The sequence below is a fragment of the Oncorhynchus gorbuscha genome, linkage group LG19, assembly GCF_021184085.1.
Source record: "Oncorhynchus gorbuscha isolate QuinsamMale2020 ecotype Even-year linkage group LG19, OgorEven_v1.0, whole genome shotgun sequence".
Taxonomy (NCBI): Eukaryota; Metazoa; Chordata; class Actinopteri; order Salmoniformes; family Salmonidae; genus Oncorhynchus; species Oncorhynchus gorbuscha.
Genome location: NC_060191.1, coordinates 27733826 through 27756315, shown reverse-complemented (window position 1 = coordinate 27756315; position 22490 = coordinate 27733826). Strand labels below are relative to the sequence as shown.

Below are 22490 nucleotides of genomic sequence, written 5' to 3'. Positions count from 1 at the left end.
TTCGTCTGCCTTGGGAATGCCAAATGGGCGGGGTTTGCCGTTTCAAATAGTATTGAACCCAGGTTCGTTCAGTTTCTCTCCCTAAAGCTAAGGGGGTCGTAAATAGCTCCTTCTCATTTGTTCCAAACCTGTTCATGCTTGGGTAGCAGCAGAAGCGATCCCTTCCTGTACTTGCTCTCCCCTATGTTACGCAATCATGCTCCATAGTAACATTCATGTTCACTGCTCCCAGAAACAAGGAAGTAAAGCTCCCCACACAACATTTCCTTAAGGGTAAAGAGGGTACCTCTGGATATTACTGTTAGAACGCGAATACATTTCACATTTGGAGACCTACGCAGGGACAAATACAGCAGATATATTTATTTTTTATTTAACCTTTGTTTTTGCAGAGAATAACCGATTCTAATTTGCAATGAGGACCTGTCGAACACAGCAGACAAGCACAGCAGAAAGACTTTGACTAGGTAATATTCATGTGACTAGTGTGGCTTGCAGTTGTACAGATGAGTATTGTTTGATGCTGATACTTGTTTTCACCATTAATGTCACAGCACCACTGACATTTTATCCTGTTGCACACTAATTTGTTTCACTCATAATTAAAGTGGGATACATGCTGTTAAATTACCAGCTCTCTTAATATTACAATAAAAAAATATATACAATTCCCTGAGCGCTATTATTTTCTCTTATCTCAAGTAATTGTATGTTACAGTTTAAGTTCAATGGGATCCTTCTTTGTCTATTTCCTGACACTGATTTTATATCTGTGGCCAGCAATATTGCTTCACTCTCTGTTTGAAATGTATTCCTTAGGATGTGGATTTAGAAGTTGTACAATCCCTCAGTAAGATTACATCCTTTTTGTTAAGGCCAGGCTTTCTGTTTGGTAACGATGAGCTATAGGCTCTACGTATCCCTTGGGAATATAATATTGTTTTCTTGTTCAAAAAACAATGTCAAATTGCTAGGTGGCCACATTATTTGCCATGTCATGGGTGCTTAAGACTTTTGGCTAATTACCCTATACTCTAGTTTGTTTTTGCGAGTGGTTTGAAAAAGTCTATTTTTCAAGTTGGAGGCTTTGAGCCTGAGGCGGGGGGGGGACTTGTGAGCAATCATACTTCATGTGAGCCGGTCTGTGAGATATTGTGAACATTTGCAGTGTGAGCGCATCCTGCTGTTCGAGAAGAAATCTGTGGGATGGAGTCTAAGTCCCCATTCACCATTCCTCTTGGGGATGAACACAAATGCTTAAGGGCACACCTATCAGAGAGGAAACGGATAAAACCATGACCTTTGACTCTAAGAAATTCCTCCAAGTCATGAGAGGTTCCAATTATGGTTGCACATTTTGGTGAATATTCAGGTGGAAACTGTGTGGGAATTAACGGTAATATGTGGGAATTAATATTAATACCATTTAAATGTAGATTTATTTGCATTGGATATATTTACCATTTCATATTGAGACATAAACCTTTTACCTTATCATAAGTAGACATAATTGCAAATTATGAAATCCTTCCAATAGAGAAATATTATAAACATTTTGTTACGAATTGAACTTTAATTAAATGAGTTGACTCTTCACATGGGATGATTTCACTGAACATAAAAGAAAGGGAATATTGAATGATCGCCAACGATCCATCGCATCTCCCAAAAACCTCAACATCTGTAAAATGATAGTCTAGAAACTAAAGCTTTGGTTGTCTTCCTCTCAGGCTTCCATATCTTCTCCCTGGACCTCCTCAATGTTCACCTCTTGAACATCAGACTCTGAGGCCTCATCTTCACTGTCACTTTCCAACCTTGTTGAGGTTGGCTCATTGTCAGGCTGAAAAAGCCTCAAATGCCTCCCTGGTGGCGCAGTGGTCTAAGGCACTGCATCGCAGTGCTAGCTGTGCCACCAGAGACTCTGGATTCGCGCCCAGGCTCTGTCATAGTCGGCCGTGACCTGGAGGTCCATGGGGCGACGCACAATTGGCCTAGCATTGTCCGGGTTAGGGAGGGCTTGGCTGGGAGGGATATCCTTGTCTCATTGCGCACTAGCCACTTCTGTGGCGGGCCGGGCGCAGTGCACGTTGACCAGGTCGCTAGGTGTTTGGTGTTTCCTCCGGCACATTGGTGCTGCTGGCTTCCGGGTTGGATGCGGGCTGTTTTATGAAGCAATGCGGCTTGGTTGGGTTGTGTTTCGGGGGACGCATGGCTCTCAACCTTCGCCTCTCTGGAGCTCGTGTGGGAGTTGTAGCGATGGGACAGGACAGTAACTACTAACCATTGGATACTACGAAATGGGGGAGAAAAGGGGGTAAAAAAAAGCCTCAAGATGGCCACCAATTTCTGAACCCTTTTATTGGTCAGCCTGTTGCGTCTTTGTTGTGTCTGTTCCCAAACAAGGACCAGTTGCGCTCTGAGGTGGCTGATGTTTGTGGGATTTGGAGGATGGAGGCAACAGGAGAAAGAGCCTCAGATCAACAAAGTCCCTTCCACCATGTGGATGAAGAGATATGTTGGCTCTTGCTTGGAAGTGTACTTCGCCAGACTGCCAAGAACCTTGCCCTCATCCAGCCCAAGGTGGCGAGACACAGTAGTGATGATAACACCATAGGCCTTGTTGATCTCTGCACCAGACAGGATGCTCTTTCCAGCATACTTGGGGTCCAACATGTATGCTGCAGTGTGTACGGGCTTCCGGCAGAAGTCTTCACGCTTTTTGATATATTTCAGAACTGCAGTTTCCTCTGCTTGGAGCAACAGTGAAGTGGGCAGGGCAGTATGGATTTCTTCTCTTACATCTGTAAGCAGAGTCTGAACATCAGACAGGATGGCATTGTCTCCCTCAATCCGTGAAATTCTACTACTGTAGATTTCAGGCTGCTTACCACTATATCCCAAAATACATCATCCAGGGGGATCCTCTTGATGGGGCTGTCCACATCGGCAGACTGTGATATGGCCATTTCTTGTAGACTCCTTCCCCTCCAGGAGACTGTCAAACATGGACAGCTTCAATGTGGTGCTCTTATTCTTCTCACTTTGCTTGGTGAGATTGATTGTTGCTATAACTTGATGACCCTTAACATACCTAACCTTTTCATTGGCTCTCTTGTAGAGTGTATCCATTGTTTTCGGTGCCATGATGTCCTTGAGGAGCAGATTCAATGCATGAGCAACACAGCCAATCTGTGTGATGTGTGGGTAGGACTCCTCCACTTTAGACCAAGCAACCTTCATGTTCGCAGCATTGTCTGTCACCAATGCAAATACCTTCCAAGGTCATTGATGACTGCCTTCAGCTCATCTGCAATATAGAGACCGGTGTGTCTGTTGTCCCTTGTGTCTGTGCTCTTGTAGAGTACTGGTTCAGGGGTGGAGATTATGTAGTTAACTCCTTGCCAACGAACATTCGTCCACCCATCATAGATGATTGCAATACAGTCTGCGTTCTCTCTGATTTGCCTTACCTTCACATGAACTCTGTTGAACTCTGCATCCAGCAAATGAGAAGATAAAGCATGTCTGCTTGGAGTGGTGTATGCTGAGTGAAGAACATTCAGAAATCTCTTCCAATACACATTGCCTGTGAGCGTCAGAGGTGAACCAGTTGTGTACACGACTCGAGCAAGACATTCATCATAATTTCTCTGACTGCGTTCCTCCATTGAGTAAAAAAAAATCTGATTCCAGGAGGACCATGAGCTGTTGCTATTGATAAGGTGTCTGATTCATAATTTTCACCTCGAATATAAGTAGAGGGACTTTTGTCAGAGGTTGCTTGTTGTGAGCGCAGAGGGAACTTTATGCACTTGGCCAGATGATTCTGCTTCTTTGTTGCATTCTTCACACATGATTTGGCACAGTATTTGCAAATGTACACAGCAGTTAGATTAAACAACTCCTTTGTAAGATACATGTTTTAAAATGAAACCTGTATGGGAACAGGTGAATTAACAATCCTCAGTTAGCAGGCTCAATCAAGCTAAAACCCACATGGTAGCAAAAACGAACTAAAAAAAACTAAACACACTTTGCTGTAGGCTACTATTTACTAGTTAACAAAAAATCCTGTATGTCATATAAAATATATTTCCCCCCACCCAGTATTGTAATCAAAACTTACCAGAAAGCATGTAGTCCTTGGCTCAGACAGTGTAGTAGTGTGGGCTCAATAGCATCTCATTAGTGTGCAAGATCTTGCGAATGAGCTGTACATGTGATGGAAGAATGCACTGTGCATGCAGAGGGTTGCAATTCCATTGAATTGGGGATAGTTTAACCAAAATATGCCACAAGACCCAGAATTGCCTTATCTGTATCCCACACAAAAAATTAAGCAAAATTCCCCAAATTCCCGGGCTTAACCATGGAAGATTTCCGGAAAGTTTCCGACCCTTTGCAACCCTACTTCAATCACTACACTCCAAATCCCCCCAGACTATAAGAGCTTAGAAAGCTGTTGGAAACTACACATGGAAAAAAGGGGAACCAGCTCATCTTTTTATATACATCCATTTGAAAGCCCATCCAATTGAAATCAGATACAGACATTTTCAAAAGGTAGCATTTCAAGAAATATCAGACCGACATGCATAACCTTGGAGAAACAGATAGGCATGCTTTATATGAAGAACCCCATTGAATACAGAGAACAGACAGATTCTGGTTGAGATTGCATATTCCCCCAGTCTTACCTATTTCTGCAGCAAGAGTAGCTATTATGCTGCTTGATTTAGCATTAACCTCTGCCTCGGCCCTCCTCAAAAAGTTGCATTTGATTCCCCCTTCATTGTGGTGCGAGTGGCTGGCCTTATCTCGTTCTGTGTAGCTGTGCAGCTTCCCTCCATGCCCCCCGTCTGTCCTCTCCCCCTGGGATGCTCTTCTCAACAAGATAGAAATATCATCCCTCCTATTATGATAAGCAGGTGCAAAGAAGTCACGTCGTCAGCTCCTACCTGCGGACGGTGACAAGCAGGCTAGGCCGCCACTGGCTGCATGGCCCACTTTGTTGAAATAGCCACGTTTTTAAAGTCCCCCACGGTTAGTGATCAAAAGCAGTCCGAGAAGAGAGGAGGTGTATTATATTTCTGGAAGGAGATGGGAAATGTGACTGGAAAGGGGATTTCAAAATGTTTTGAATGGTGTCTAATGGGAAATAATACAGTATATTGTAAGATTCAAAGTAAAGTTAATGTACCACCCAGTGCTCAGATAATGGTACATTTTATTTGGAATTGTTGGAGCGGGATACGTAAGACGCTATTGACTTGCCTGGTATGCTTGAAAAAGAAAGCAATCTCAGTCCAACTGAGTCACCATAGTATTCTGAACACAGAGGGACAATTTTCTATCTTTCTAATATATATATTTTTGTTCATGTGTGTGCATCCATGTGTGCGTGTGTGTTTGCACGTGTGTTTTGGTGTTTGTGTGTGCATTTACACTGAGTGTACTTTCCATGACATAGCTTTCACCTGGATTCACCAGTTAAGTCTATGTATGATCCCTTATTTATGCCCCTTGTTAAATCCACTTCAATCTGTGATGAGGAGGAGACCGGTTAAATAAGGATTTTTATGCTTTGAGACAATTGATTGTGTATGTGTGCCATTCACAGGGTGAATTGGCAAGACAAAATATTTAAGTGCCTTTGAACGGGGTATGGTGGTAGGTGCCAGGCACACCGGTTTGAGTCTGTCAAGAACTGCAATGCTGCTGGCTTTTTCACGCTCAACAGTTTCCCGTGTGTATCAAGAGTGGTTCACCACCCGAAGGATATACAGCCAACTTGGCACAACTGTGGGAAGCATTGGAGTCAACAGTGGCCAGCATCTCTGTGGAAGGCTTTTGACAGCTTGTAGAGTCCATGCCCCAGCGATTTGAGGCTGTTCTGAGGGGGGAAAGTGGGGAGTGCAACTCAATATTAGGAAGGTGTCCTTAATATTTTGTACACTCAGTGATGTGATGGCGTAGGTGTGTGTAAGTGTCTAGAGGAGAGGGGGGTTAATGCATTTAGCAATGCTTTTATGATAATAAGGACGTCCCAAAAATACTGGAAATGTGTCTGACTTTTGTGTGCTGCGATAATTCAGGTAAGCCTCTAAACAAATATCAGATTCGGCTCCATGTGGCTGATAATGAAAAGCCTCTCTGCTCTGTTGCCATGGTATCTCAGCTCACCTCTTTCTGTTTGTGCTCTCTCTCTCTTTTAAAAGCCTTCGTCACCAGAAGCAGAACAGACCATAGAACCAGCACCCATTGGTGAGATCATGGCAGAACCCGAATCACAAGATGAGGTCTTTGGTAAGGAGTTTTTATTTTATTGTGCAGCTTCCCTCCTCAGCCGTTTCAGTTGTATGCCAGTTTTTGGTAAAGAACGAGCCGACACAAAGCAAATTCAGCCATAATACATACAGTTACAAAATATGTAAAGGGTTGTCGTGGTTACGCTCCAATGCTGTTGCTTCATAATGATTTAAAAGGTTGTAGAATTTTTTTTTTCCCTAAATGCCTTATCTGAGAGCCCCTCACCCAAAAAGCTTTCTTAAACATTGCTTCACGTGGAATAAAAATAGGTGACTGTCCTCATTTTGGCTGCCGGTACACTTGGGTGCCAATATTTTGCAAGGGGTGCTGGTACTAAAGCAGACAATTTGAGTTGCTGGTACTCTATACCAGTCAGCACTGGTCCACTTCAAGCAATGCTCTTAAATGTATTTTCAACAGCAGAAACAAATGCAGTGCTTCATAACAGCATAACACACATGCAGCCCATCTCTCAATGCAGAGTATCTTTCAGTGAAGGAACCCGGGTGATGACAAGGTATCCGTGGCCCAGGGATTCATTGCTAATGGTGATGGGTGTGACCCAACCTGCTAATGGAAAGAGTGCTTACATCCCCTGTTCCCTCCCTCCACACTCTGTCAACCTGTAAATGAAGATTGTTTTTCATCCACCTCTACTCCTCTAGGCTACTTGGACTGTCTGCTCTAACAGTGAATTGAGAGCTTTGCACATTTTGTATACATTGCGGGTGCATCCCAGGGTAGGCCTAGATAAATAAAAAGTGTCGAAATACAAGGAATGTATAAAAAGATGATTGTGCCCTAAATGTAGTACTCCAACTTAACAGGTGAGGGCAGAATCCATTGTGTTATAGCAGAGCCACAGAAAGCTGGCTGAGAGTCCTAGATGGTTGGCTACTCGTGATTTCTCTACAGTGATGGAGATTGCTACCAGTAAGGAGGCAAACAGTGCACTTTAGAAATGCTGGTGTGAGTTAATTTACATTCTACATGCAGATGAGGTTTCCCATGAAGTGTTATATCAAATTAGGTGGACATACAGTACCAGTCAAAAGTTTGGACACACCTACTTATTCAACGGTTTTTCTTTATTTTTACTATTTTCCACATTGTAGAATAATAGTGAAGACTCAAAACTATTAAATAACACATATGGAATCATGTACATTTTTCAACAAATCAAAATATATTTTAGATTCTTCAAAGTAGCCACACTTTGCCTCTGACAGCTTTACACACGTTTGGTATTCTCTCAACCAGCTTCACCTAGAATACTTTTCCAACAGTCTTGAAGTGCTGAGCACTTGTTGGCTGCTTTTCCTTCACTATGTGGTCCAACTCATCCCAAACCATCTCAATTGGGTTGAGGTCAGGTGATGTGGAAGACAGGTCATCTGATGCAGCATTCTATCAATCTCCCTTTTAGTCAAATAGCCCTTACACAGCCTGGAGGTGTGTTGGGTCATTGTCCTGTTGAAAAACAAATGATAGTCCCACTAAGCACAAACCAGATGGGATGGTGGATCGCTGCAGAATAATATGGTAGCCATGCTGTTTAAGTGTGTCTTGAATTCTAAATAAATCCCTGACAGTGTCACCAGCAATGCACCATCACACCTCCTCCTCCATGCTTCACGGTGGGAACAACACATGTGGAGATCATCCGTTCACCTACTCTGCATCTCACAAAGAAACAGAACCAAAAATCTCACAATTGGACTCATCAGACCAAAGGACAGATTTCCACCGGTCTAATGTCTATTGATCGTGTTTAATGGTCCAAGCAAGTCTCTTCTTCTTATTGGTGTCCTTTAGTAGTGGTTTCTTTGCAGCAATTCGACCATGAAGGCTTGATTGACGCGGTCTCTTCTGAACAGTTGATGTTGAGATGTGTCTGTTTCTTAAACTTATTTTTCTTTGGGCTGCAATTTCTGAGGCTGGTAACCCTAATGAACTTAACCTTAGTTGGGCTCCTGAGTGGTGCAGCGGTCTAAGGCACTTAATCTCAGTGCTAGAGGTGTCACTACAGACTCCCTGGTTTGATTCCACAATTGGGCGGCACACAATTGGCCCAGCGTCGTCCGGGTTTTGCCGATGTTGCCGATGTAGGCCGTCATAACGCCTTAACTGACTTGCCTAGTTAAATAAAGGTTCAATGTAACATTTAAAACATATTATCCAGAGGCAGCAGAGGTAACTCTGGGCCTTCTTTTCCTGTGGCGGTCCTCATGAGAGCCAATTTCATCATAGCGCTTGATGGTTTTTGCGACTGCACTTGAAAAACATTCAAAGTTCTTGAAATTTTACGGATTGACTGACTTTCATGTCTTCAAGTAATAATGGACTGTCGTTTCTCTTCACTTTTTTGAGCTGTTCTTGCCATAATATGGACATGGTCTTTTACCAAATAGGGCTATCTTCTGTATACCACCCCTACAGTTTCAAAACTGATTGGCTCAAATGCATTAAGAAGGAAGGAAATTTCACAAATTAACTTTTAACAAGGCACACCTGTTAATTGACATAAAGAAAAACCCTGGAATGTGTAGATTGGACAAATCTTTTGACTGATACTGTACATCAGTCTGTAATTAAAGTTTTATTCAATGAGAAGAAACAAGACGTCTCGTCATCTACTTTCTTTTTTTTACAATTGCATTTTGCCTACTTGAATTGAATTGTTTTGTATATGTCATTTAGATCCCATGTGTAATGGATGAAACCTACACTACATGGCCAAACATCTCGTTCCAAAATCATGGGCATTAATATGGAGTTGGTCCCCCCTTTGCTGCTATAACAGCCTCCACTCTTCTGGGAAGGCTTTCCACTAGATATTGTAACGTCGCTTCCATTCAGCTTCAAGAGCATTAGTGAGGTCGGCATTGATGTTGGGCGATTAGGCCTGACTCGCAGTCGGCGTTCCAATTACAAAGGTGTTCGATGGGGTTGAGGTCAGTGCTCTGTGCAGGCCAGTCAAGTTCTTCCACACCGATCTCGACAAACCATTTCTGTATGGACCTTTGCACAGGTGCATTTTCATGCTGAAACAGGAAAGGGCCTTACCCAAACTGTTGCCACAAAGTTGGAAGCACAAAATGGTCTACAATGTCATTGTATGCTTTAGCATGAATATTTCCCTTCACTGGAACTAAGGGCCCTAGCCCGTCCCATGAAACCAGCCCCAGACCATTATTCCTCATCCACCAAACTTTACAGTTGGCACTGCATTGGGGCAGGTACCGTTCTCCTGGCATCCACACAAACCCAGATTCATCACTCCAGAGAACGCGTTTCCACTGCTCCAGAGTCCAATGGCAACGAGCTTTACACCACTCCAACTGACACTTGGCATTGCGCATGGTGATCTTAGGCTTGTGTGCGGCTGCTCGGCCATGGAAACCCATTTCATGAAGCTCCCAACGAACAGTTCTTGTGCTGACTTTGCTTCCAGAGGCCGTTTGGAACTCTTTAGGGAGTGTTGCAACCAAGGACGGATGATTTTTCACACGCTACCCACTTCAGCATACGGCGGTCGCGTTCTGTGAGCTTGTGTGGCCTACCACTTCGCGGTTGAGCCGTTGTTGCTCCTAGGCGTTTCCACTTCACAACAACAGCACTTAGTTGACCGGGGCAGCTCTAGCAGGGCAGAGATTTTATGAACTGACTTTTTGGAAAGTTGGCATCCTATGACGGTGCCACGTTGAAAGTCACTGAGCTCTTCAGTACGGGCCATTCTACTGCCAGTGTTTGTCTATGGAGATTGCATGGCTGTGTGCTCAATTTTATACACCTGTCAGCAACGAGCATGGCTGAAATAGCCCGAATCCACTAATTTCAAGGGGTTTCCACATACATTTGGTGATGTAGTGTATCTTTCAATTTAGAAAATCTAAGTCTGCTTCACTCACTCATACAGTTGAGGTCGGAAGTTTACATACACTTAGGTGGGAGTCATTAAAACTAGTTTTTTCAACTTGTTTAACAAACTATAGTTTTGGCAAGTCGGTTAGGACATCTACTTTGTGCATGACACAAGCCATCATTTGAGTCAATTGGAGGTGTACTTGTGGATGTATTTCAAGGCCTACCTTCAAACTCACTGCCTCTTTGCTTGACATCATGGGAAAATCAAAAGAAATCAGCCAAGACCTCAGAAAAGAATTGTAGACCTCCACAAGTCTGGTTCATCCTTGGGAGCAATTTCCAAATGCCTGAAGGTACCATGTTCATCTGTACAAACAATAGTACTCAAGTATAAACACCATGGGACCACACAGCCGTCATACCGCTCAGGAAGGATATGTGTTCTGTCTCTTAGAGATTAATGTACTTTGGTGCAAATCAAAGTGCAAATCAATCCCAGAAAACCAGCAAAGGACCTTGTGAAGATGCTGGAGGAAACGGGTACAAAAGTATCTATATCCACAGTAAAACGACTATATCGACAACCTGAAAGGCCCCTCAGCAAGGAAGAAGCCACTGCTTCAAAACCGCCATAGAAAAGCCAGACTACGAATTGCAACTGCACATGGGGACAAAGATCATACTTTTTGGGGAAATGTACAATGACCTCAAGCATACTTCCAAAGTTTTGGCAAAATGGCTTAAGGACAACAAAGTCCAGGTATTGGAGTGGCCATCACAAAGCCCTGACCTCAATCCCATAGAAAATTTGTGTGCGGAACTGAAAAAGTGTGTGTGTGTGCAAGGAGGCCTACAAACCTGACTCAGTTACAGCATCTCTGTCAAGAGGAATGGGCCAAACTTATTGTGGGAACCTTGTGTAAGGCTACCCAAAATGTTTGACCCAAGTTATAATTTAAAGGCAATGCTGAAAACCAAATACTAATTACTAAATACTAATACTAATTGATTGTATGCAAACTTCTGTCCCACTGAGAATGTGATGAAAGAAATAAAAGCTGAAATAAATCAATTCTCTCTACTATTTTTCTGACATTTCACATTCTTAATTAAAGTGGTGATCCTAACTGGCCTAAATTAAATGGCCTAAAATTAAATGTCAGGAATTGTGAAAAACTGAGTTTAAATGTATTTGGCTAAGGTGTATGTCTACTTCCAACTTCAACTGTACATATTTATCCCAAGATAAAACAATATTTTTTGAGAACCCCCTTTATCCCTCGTACAACGGCTTCGCCTAACGTTCAATGGAAAAAATGCGAATGTAAGGTAGCCTCGACGTATTTCAGCATATGTTTAACCTGACACAATCGGATGGAATATCATCTAACTGATCCTCTATCAAATCCCGAATCAAAAGCCTCAGTCACAACACACCAGACACTGTGAATTGAACAGCAAACGGTCATTCTCTCCCCCTTTTCACCATTTATCAGTTCTGATTAAAAGAGCTGAGGTCTGGCTGTTGCACCCGTGGCGTTGGAGAAATGTTCTTTGTGTTCCTGCACATGAGCACACCCCTGGAACACCGTATCGACTGGGAGCCGAACAACAAACAAGCAGCTCAAAGCTGACCCCTGTGGCGCACCACTGCCTCTGATCACCATACACATGGAGACACAAAGACAACACTAATTAATGGGGAGAGGTGTGAGGTAGGCAGGGGGCGGAGAAGGCCACCTCCTGTTATTCTGTAAGGGTAATGATGACCCTAGTGGTTATCGTGTGGCACAGTGCAAAGGAAGGTCTTAGGGCTTTCGTCACGTCTCTCATTGAGAGAAGGAGGAGAAGATTAGTAAGGGAGGGGGAGGGAAGACGGAGGGGGAAGAGAGTGAGAAAAGGTAGAGAACGCAAAGAGAACCAGGTAATAGAGAGCTGTACGTTAGAGAGGGAAGGGAGATTGGGCAGGGAGACAGAGAAAGAGGCCAGGAATGAGCGGAGGGAAGGAAGTGAGAGAAAGCGGGGAGACTGAGGGAGGAGAGAAACCGAGAGGGCAGGGAGAGAGAGCAGGGAGGGAGAGGAAAGGTAGAGAGTGCCCCCAAGTAGCAGAACAAGAGATGAAAGCTCAGTGTGCCTTGGTTACAATGGGCACCAGATCAATAGAAAAGCCATTTTCTCTGTGTGTGTGTGTGTGTGTGTGTGTGTGTGTGTGTGTGTGTGTGTGTGTGTGTGTGTGTGTGTGTGTGTGTGTGTGTGTGTGTGTGTGTGTGTGTGTGTGTGTGTGTGTGTGTGTGTGTGTGTGTGTGTGTGTGTGTGTGGAGATGAGGAGAGGAGCGGAGGGAGGGATTCAGGGTTGGGGAACAAGGTTAACTACAGGTCAAGAAGCATGAGATGTGGCATGTAACTGGGATTATTGACTGATCTAGTGTGTTTTGTTTTTGTTTGTGTGTGAGTTGGTGCTTGCGCATTCTTGCTTACATTCGCCCCTGTGCACATGTGTGCGTGTGCATGCAGGTGAGTCTGTATTCATGCACCTGACAGTGAGATGTTCTGTTATTGGCAGGTATCCTTTCATCCTCAACAATTGCACCTTGTTATCAGCTGGGGATGTTAGTGCACAGCATTTAGATTGAGCCGTAACTAGAGATTCACCTGCAGCCAATTCATGTCCCATGAGTTAAACACTTGTCATTGGTCAATGCTGTGTCGGTCTAGGCTCTCCAATCAAAAATTGGTTGTTTCAAACCCCCCCACCTAAAGGGAACCCTGTTTTAACCTGGGGAGGTAAGATGTAGTATCACCTGATCCTAGAACATCATACGCAACTTGTCAATTATTAAACATAAACATTTGTCTGTCGGTTTACCTTGCTGATTCTGAGACGGAGGGAAAACATATTTTGGAAGGCACAAAATGGTCACCCACCAGTGACGTTCAACGAGTGACAAATTATGATTTCAGGATGGTGGCGGAAGGGACTAGGAGTGGGATGATACCCTTTTGTTTATACCGTACAAAGTTGAAAATGAGGAAGCTCTTTCTTTAACTGGAACTTTAGCCCGGCTCAGGTTCTGCTATAAAGTGTTAAGGGATTTGAGAGAGTTCCGATGCAGGTGAAAGTCGTTGATCTCATTAAGAAAGGAGACACTTACCCTGACACATCGAATGCAATTATTATCCCTGCAGCCCTCATCAACTTTTTATAGGGATGCGCTTCAAAGCTGTTCGTATGCAACTCACCTGGTGGCAACCTGTATAGAGAAAATCACTGGATTGGCTTTTTGATTCATGAAGATAAGCAACATCGGCCAAAGGACAGCGAGAGAGATTTTGGGGCTTGATCTTTTCATTGTTGAATTGACAGCTCTCTCTTGCAAAACAAAATGTCATGTCAATGAGACAAATTATCCAATTATTACTATTATTGTTGTTGTTGTTGTTGTTATTATTATATTAGAAGTGTGGGCTTTGTTAGGGCACTGACACAACAGGTATGTAACATTCAGGTTTGATGGATCCTGATCTCGTGTCAGTCTGTAGTCCAGGCTCTTTTATGGTGTGCTGTTTTTACCAGGTGTTGTTTATATCAAACCGTTCTTAAAAGGCTGTTTAGCACTCTGTTATTTTGTCAAATGCCTCCTTCTAGAACTCTCATCAACTTCAAGAGAGGAAAGAACATTCATTATTGCTCTCAAGCACATTGACCGAAACAATTTGACGGCTTGGTACGGAGAGAGTCAAAAATATGGAATTTCCCACCAAATTGCCATGGTTAAAGTGGTTTGTGAGAGCCAGTTTAGTGGTGTGTTCTGTTTGAGTTGGCATCAGCAAACCTCTCCTGTCGCTGAGGCCTCTCAAGCGATAAGGTCTCTAACGTATCCACGCCACACTTTCTGTTGACAGACTTTGCACTCGTTTTCCAGTCCTGAGCAAACACACCCCAGTCAGCATTTGTGTGCTGTTAAAAGGCCATTATGGCTCCATTACCTAGGTCTGCTCCGGGGCCTACACTCAGGCTGCAGCCACAGTCCAGGTCTGTCTGTGTCCGCCCTGGCTCCAGATCCTCCTGACCTGTCTGGGTTTCCTTAGCTGACCCTCTTCCCTGCCTGTCAGTCTGTCACTCCACCCCCCCCCCCCCCCCCCCTCTGTCCGTCCGCTGGGAGATTCTAATCAAGATCTCTCGTGGTGCTGTCGCTGTGGTTCTCTTTCTCTTTTAAGGGTCGTCACAGGGATGTGAGAGGCTCTCTGAGCATATCCCAATGCAGGTGAATGTTTTCTCATGCTGGAGAAGGTTTCAGGCCACGTGGGTGTATATATCTTTTTCGATCCACTTGAACTGCGTTTGCTCTTTAAGCTCAAGGAAAGTGTGGCCAAAGTCTGTGGGACCGACATTATGAAACCAAAACTGTGTGCTCAAGTAGTCAACCTTGAAACCCGGGAAAGTCAAAATAGCTAAAATGACTCGATTCAGATATTGAATTTAATTCAAAAGCAACTGGAATGAATTGCTGAATGTCTTGGCTATAAAAGAAGGGGAAAAATAGAGGAATAGACATGGGTCTTCTACCTTTTATGAATGAGCAATTCTGTTCAATATCTCCACCGTCTTGCCTCTTTCAAGAAAATTGAATGATTTCACCATAAGTCAATTATTACTTATTTCATGTTTGCGTCTTGGTTCTGATTGCATTTGTGACCTGGCCCGTCCTCTGCCTTTTCTAACGGGCGTGCTGCTGCCTTGCCTATGCTGCAGCAGACTGCATTAGTCTGTCCCAGGCTGATTGGGTTAAGAGCTCTATGCTCTTCTGTTCTGGCTGAAGGAGAAGAGGATATGAGTGGGTGCTCCTGGCTCCCTTCGCTCCATCCGTCGATCGCTCGTTTGTCTGTTCGTTACTAACTCCATTGTAAAGCTCCAAGGGTCAGGATGTAAAAATGAAAAGTGAACCACAACATGCCAGGGAATTAGATTTTCTTATGGGCCTGTTAAAAGTTTTCTTGTCTATCAGACAAGACTGAGAGGGATGTTGGACACCTTATCCAGATAAAACAGGGCCTGCTCTGTGTACTTTATTCGTTTATTGTTTGCTGCTTGCACTTTAACAACATAGACTGGGAGAGAATTCCTCTGTTTTGTCTCTCTTTCTCTCTCCCGTCCTTTGTTCCTCTCTCTCTTTATATCTACAGGTAACTGACAAAATAATGGAAACACTTGAATACATGAGGGATACAATGTACAGTACATTGAAAGCAGGTGCTTTCACACCGGTGCGGTTCCTGAGTGAATTAATCAATTAAAATCCCATCATGCTTAGGGTCATGTATAGAAATGCTGGGCAGGCCATTATTTAGCTACATTCTTTCGCTGTGCCTTATGTCAGGCCGTATATAAAAGAGGCTGGTGGCTCAGGCATTTGTCTCGGTGGCTGGGGCTACCACTAGCTGGTACAGCGGGCACTAGACCCTGGCACTGCCACAGCAGAGCTCCTGGCCACTCAAAAGCGTTGATTGTTGAGAGCCACCATTCATCACTGGGCCAGTGTTCTCTGCTTTGACACCATTGTTCAGATTCTCTCACTGTCTCTGTCTTTATCTCTCTGTCTTTATCTGTCTTTATCTGTCTGTTTTTCTTCTTTCTGTATTTTCTTTCTCTTCTCTTCTCTTTCTTTCTCTTTTCTTTTTTCTTTCTTTCTCCTCACTTTTCTCTTTCTTTTTTTCTCCTTTTTTCTCTCTCTTCTCTTCTCTTCTCTTCTCTCTCCTCTCTTCTCTTCTCCCCCCCACCCCAAGGTCGACAGATTTCTGATGCTTCTTCCCTACAAACTTGCCAGAGCGAGTCACATAGCTTTTGACGATTGCTTTCTGAACTTTCCGTGAACCTGTGTGATAAGATAAAGTGTCTTCAGGAAATTGAGCGAGCAGTGTTTTGCTGTCCTGTCAGTACTAGTGCAGATGGTAGATTCAGATGTGTATAGATGGTCTGTTTTTATGGTGTTTTTCTGACTCTCCACTTGACACAAGCACTCAGGATGATGATTTAATTATGCGAGTGGTCAGATAGCGTATTGAACAACGTGATGAAGCTTCGTAGCAATTTGACTAGTAAACTCATGGCTACATTCGTAATGGCTATCTGGTATGGTGGTGCAACAATTTCCATGGTAGTGCAGAATATGAATTCAAATGATGTAAACTATTGTGGCTCATACAATGGAATGTCTTTTTCGTAATGCCAGTAGGGTTTAAAAAAAGACTCCATCTACAACAAGAGTCATAATCAAGCCATATTTGATATATGGACAAAAAGCTTAACGTAATTTTTTTGCACCATTTTGTGAATTAGCATGGAAAAGTTGCAGTATGAGATATCCCCAAGGTATGTTTGAGCAAAACACTCACTTGGTAACACCCCCATCTGTAAAACCTGTTAGCGAAATCAATGCAGGGATCCAACCCCCTAGATTCGCACCGGTGTGTCATTCTAAGTTAAAGTACATGTAATAAAACAAATCCCCATCAAAATCCTTCTATCTGGTTGTGTCCGAACACAAACGAATGAGACCCCACCTTGGAAAAGGGAGATTCTAACGAACATAATGGTGTTCTCTATGACCCCCACAAGTGTCACGGGATGCGTCTGATGCGTTTTTATTTTATTTTTACGAATTGAAGTATATATATTCTATGAATGTATAAAAAAAATACAAAATACAAAATATAGATTTATATATATAAACACAGTTGAAGTTTGAAGTTTACATACACTTAGGTTGGAGTCATTAAAACAAGTTTTTCAACCACTCCAAAAATGTCTTGTTAACAAACTAGAGTTTTAGCAAGTCGGTTAGGACATCTACTTTGTGCGTGACACAAGTAATTTTTCCAACAATTGTTTACAGACAGATTATTTTACTTATAATTCACTATATCACAAATCCAGTGGGTCAGAAGTTTACATACACTAAATTGACTGACTTTAAACAGATTGGAAAATTCCAGAAAATTATGTCATGGCTTTAGAATATTCTGATATAGGAAAATCAAAAGAAATCAGCAAAGATCTCAGAAAAAAAATTGTAGACCTCCACAAGTCTGGTTCATCAACAGCAAATGACCATGTGAAGATGCTGGAGGAACCAGGTACAAAAGTATCTACAGTGGGGCAAAAAAGTATTTAGTCAGCCACCAATTGTGCAAATTCTCCCACTTAAAAAGACTTATTTTCCACCATAATTTGCAAAGAAATTCATTAAAAATCCTACAATGTAATTTTCTGTATTTTTTTTCTAATTTTGTCTGTCATAGTTGAAGTGTACATATTATGAACATTACAGGCCTCTCGTCTTTTTAAGTGGGAGAACTTGCACAGTTGGTGGATTACTAAATACTTTTTTTGCCTCACTGTATATCGACGTAACCCGAAAGGCCACTCAGCAAGGAAGAAGCCACTGCTCCAAAACCACCATTAAAAAAAGCCAGACTACGGTTTGCAATTGCACATGGGGACAAAGATCGTACTTTTTGGAGAAATATCCTCTGGTCTGATGAAACAAAAATAGAACTGTTTGGCCATATTGACCATCGTTATGTTTGGAGGAAAAAGGGGGAGGTGTAACATAACTTTAGTCTGTCCCCTCGCACATAACCGGGCTCGAACCAGGGACCCTCTGCACACATCAACAACAGTCACCCACGAAGCTTCGTTACCCATCACTCCACAAAAGCCGCGGCCCTTGCAGAGCAAGGGGAACCACTACTTCAAGGTCTCAGAGCAAGTGATGTCACCGATTGAAACGCTATTAGCGCGCACCACCACTAACTAGCTAGCCATTTCACATCCGTTACAGAGTCTTGAAAGCCAAAGAACACCATCCCAACCGTGAAGCACGGGGATGTCAGCATCATGTTGTGGGGGTGCTTTGCTTCAGGAGGGACAGGTGCACTTCACAAAATAGATGGCATCATGAGGAGAGAAAATTATGTGGATATATTGAAGCAACATCTCAAGACATCAGTCAGGAAGTTAAAGCTTGGTCGCAAATGGGTCTTCCAAATGGACAATGACCTCAAGCATACTTCCAAAGTTGTGGCAAAATGGCTTAAGGACAACAAAGTCAAGGTATTGGAGTAGCCATCACAAAGCCCTGATCTCAATCCCATGGGCAGAACTGGAAAAAAAAACGTGGGCGAGCAAGGAGGCCTACAAACCTGACTCAGTTACACCTGCTCTGTCAGGAGGAATGGGCCAAAATTCACCCAACTTATTGTGGGAAGCTTGTGGAAGGCTACCCGGAACATTTGATCCAAGATAAACAATTCAAAGGCAATGCTACCAAATAGTCATTGAGTGTATGTAAACTTCTGACCCAATGGGAATGTGATGAAAGAAATAAAAGCTGAAATAGAATTATTTATCTACTATTATTCTGACATTTCACATTCTTAAAATAAAGTGGTGATCCTAACTAACCTAAGACAGGGAATGTTTACTAGGATTAAATGTCAGGAATAGTGAAAAACTGAGTTTAAATGTATTTGGCTAAGGTTTATGTTAACATCCGACTTCAAAAGTCTGGACACACCTGCTCACACCAGGTATTTTCTTAATTATTTCCTTTTTCTACATTGTAGAATGTAGTGAATCATCAAAACTATGAAATAACACATATGGAATCATGAAAAAAAGTGTTCAAGCTGTCTTGTTGACAGCTTAGCACTCTCCTAGATTTAGGACAGAAACTTCAAAACCTTGTTTCTTATGATTCATTTTTTGACTGTCCTCTTTGCCATTTAGGAATATGTTATTCAATGATTTTCTATGGGCTTTAGTAATCAAGGACAACATCTATATTTTAATCAAATCATTTTTTCTACTCTTTTTATTACCTAAAGAGGTCCCTTAAATTAAAAATGTGATTTGACCTTCTTAAAAGAACTCCATATGTCAGCTTATAGCACCCCCTCCTCCCCCAACATCTTAGACTTTAAAGAATGAAACATAACGTAAAGAGGAAATGGAATGAAGCAAGAAGAAATTAAGCAATTAGATGAAGGCCCACGTTCTATATGTTCATCTAAAGCAGGATAATGGTGGATTGTGCTCGGGGCGTAACAAAATCCATTGTCACCGACTGGATTTACTCCTTTTCCGTTTAAGTTTGCCATTGATCCAAGACAATGGTGGTGAGAGAGGAAACTAACTAGTGTATTCTATGGGCATACTGTAAATGGAGGCTGCGTTAGCCCACATTCACACAAACAGCTGTCTTGTCTAGGAGATGGCAAGGCAAAGTCCCTGTACACACACACACACACACACACACACACACACACACACTGTGGATTGATCAATAGCAACCTGTTGATGCTGTATCTGCCTGCTCTGTCCTGTTCTGTGCTGTTGTTACCTAACACCTTTTACTTGAGAGAGGAGAGATTATGGGCTAGAATCCCCATGAGAGAGAGAGAGAGAGAGAGAGAGAGAGAGAGAGAGAGAGAGAGAGAGAGAGAGAGAGAGAGAGAGAGAGAGAGAGAGAGAGAGAGAGAGAGAGAGAGAGAGAGAGAGAGAGAGAGAGAGAGAGAGAGAGAGAGAGAGAGAGAGAGAGAGAGAGAGAGAGAGAGAGAGAGAGAGAGAGAGAGAGAGAGAGAGAGAGAGAGAGAGAGAGAGAGAGAGAGAGAGAGAGAGGAGAGATTATGGGCTAGAAACCCCATGAGAGAGAGAGGAGAGAGATTATGGGCTAGAAACCCCATGAGAGAGAGAGGAGAGAGATTATGGGCTAGAAACCCCATGAGAGAGAGAGAGGAGAGATTATGGGCTAGAAACCCCATGAGAGAGAGAGAGGAGAAACCCCATGATTATGGGCTAGAAACCCCATGAGAGGAGAGAGATTATGGGCTAGAAACCCCATGAGAGGAGAGAGATTATGGGCTAGAAACCCCATGAGAGGAGAGAGATTATGGGCTAGAAACCCCATGAGAGGAGAGAGATTATGGGCTAGAAACCCCATGAGAGAGAGAGAGAGATTATGGGCTAGAAACCCCATGAGAGGAGAGAGGAGAGATTATGGGCTAGAAACCCCATGAGAGAGAGAGGAGAGAGATTATGGGCTAGAAACTCCATGAGAGAGGGAGGAGAGGAGAGAGAGAGAGTTATGGGCTAGAACCCCCAATGAGCAGTTGTAGGAAGTGAAGATCACAGAAGTCATGCAAGGGGCTTGGCGGTTCAAGGACCGAGGCGAAAAATAAGGGGTTTAGCATCTCCTCTATCTGCCACTGAGAAATCTCCGGAGGACAGCCTGTCTATGAATGCCTGACGAGTCTGAAGACAGAGGGTCATTCTCCCCGGCGCCTGTGGGCGGAGGTTCGGGATCCATGATGAATGCTGTGACAGAGTGGGTGGTGGCAGTTTTTTACTCCTGGGTGGGTGGTCTGGTCAAGGGCCACATAGCTGCTTCTTAGAGGAATATTTCCCGTGCCTGGGTCCCACCACTATGGGTGGATCCTAGCTGGCTCCTTGTTGTCGTTACAGACGCTGGTCCACCAGAAGGCTAAACCGTCCTCTGCACTACAGGGGCCCATGAGAGGAGAGGAGAGAGATTAAGATCCAAGGCCCACTCGCTGCATTTCTTTCCTCTCCTCTCTTGTCTGTTTGTCACTGTGGGTTGTCGCTTCTCCTTCTTCTCCTCTCACTCGGACACTACAGAGCTTCTTGTTATGGATTAGTCATAGCTTGGTAAATAAGCACATATTTAAAGTACCCAAAAAGGCTTCCAAAAGGGTTCTGCGGCCATCTCCATAGGAGAACCACTTTTGGTTCCAGGTGGAACCCTCTTTGGAAAGGGTTCCACATGGAACCAAATGCGATTCTTTTAAAGGCTTCTCTGACTTTAAAGGGTATGGAGACAGCCGAAGAAGCCGTTTTGGTTTTAGATAGCGCATTTCTTTTTTCTTTCTAAGAGTGTAGATCAGTAACAGGCCTGATTTTGAAGTGGTCCATCTCCCCAGAGAATATGGACTGTGACACGATGAGTGGCTGTGTGCTTTTCAACCATTTCAACCAAGGCCTATCATCTGTCTCCAGCCAGGCCCTGTGCCTGCCTTAGCCTGCCCTGTGACGGACACGTTGCCCGTGAGAGCCTCATTAGATGTTCTCATCGGAAGAGCGAAAGATCAAGAAAAGTGAGCGCAGCGTGTTACATTGCAAAACCCCGTGCAGCTCTGTAGAGACCTTTCTACCCCCCCCCCCCCTTTAGTGTTCTGCGTCAGCCCGCCCATTCATTTCCCTTTCATGTTGTTGACAAGCACCAGTGTTTTATCATCCCCCGCTATCTCTGCTACTGCATCTTTGCTTAGGGAGAGGGGTAAGCATGGCTGTGTTAATCTAATGAAGGGGCACGCTGTGGATAAACCGCCTCTTTTTTTCCCCTCTCTCTTTCGATCCCTGTATCTCACTTTTCATCTGGCTTTTTTTTAGGCTCTTTGAGTCTTGTTTTCCCCAAAGATGACGCAAATGTTTATTTGTAGGGTTTTTGCTTTGGGCCTGCTTTCGACATTCCAGTGCCACTTCGTTATTGCCTTACGATGTACAGAATATTGTGTATAAAGTGGGGCTGACGTTTGTGACACAACCCGGTGTCTTACAGCAATGTAGTTAATGAAATGTAATCGTTCACAATTGTTGAACGGCGGCGTGGCGATGCGCTACACTTGTCCTGAGCATGCGACTCACAGCGCTTCCCAATAGAAAACGGAGTGAGATTAAGCTCTGTTATCTGTGGTGGGAACCGTGCTCTTAACTTACTTGCCAGGGAGAGTGTGTGAGAGAGACTTTATTTTAATCAGCGTTCCCGCCCTCATGATTGAATGACTGACGATATGTGTTATTAGGATGAAGTGGAGACGGTGGCCCGGTGCAGACAGATTCTGATTGCACCTGCAACTAGTGGCCAAGCCTAATGGAGACCGAGTGTCCTGTTCAGGTCTCTGTCGCAGTATTGCTGTCAGGGAACCAAAGACAAAGCACTAAAGGGGTATTCCACCTCAAAATCAAAGTCAGATGTGTTGAGACATTTCTTTTAAACGCAGTCTAATATCAAAATGACTATTTATCGTTATAAACTTTATTTATAACTGTATTATTATTATTAGATGGGCAATGCAAAACTATAAAACTGTACGTTTGTTGGAGTTTCAATCTGCAGAGGTGTTTCAATGTCAACGCATGTTGATAAATAACCACACCTATGGATTACCTTTCCCAGAGTCACAGAGCGAGGGAAAAGGGGTTAGACAGATTATTCTGCGTTTTTTGTTGTTGT

General features: G+C 43.4%; 1 protein-coding gene across 1 annotated transcript in view; it reads left to right on the top strand.

Annotated features, from left to right (window-relative positions):
- LOC124005003 (myelin basic protein-like) overlaps positions 1 to 22490 on the top strand; it is a 46024-nt gene that overhangs the window by 20101 nt on the left and 3433 nt on the right. The window contains exon 3 of the mRNA XM_046313824.1: positions 6222 to 6309. Within this exon, the coding sequence (XP_046169780.1) occupies positions 6222 to 6309 (88 nt within the window). The remainder of the gene's footprint in view (positions 1 to 6221; positions 6310 to 22490) is intronic.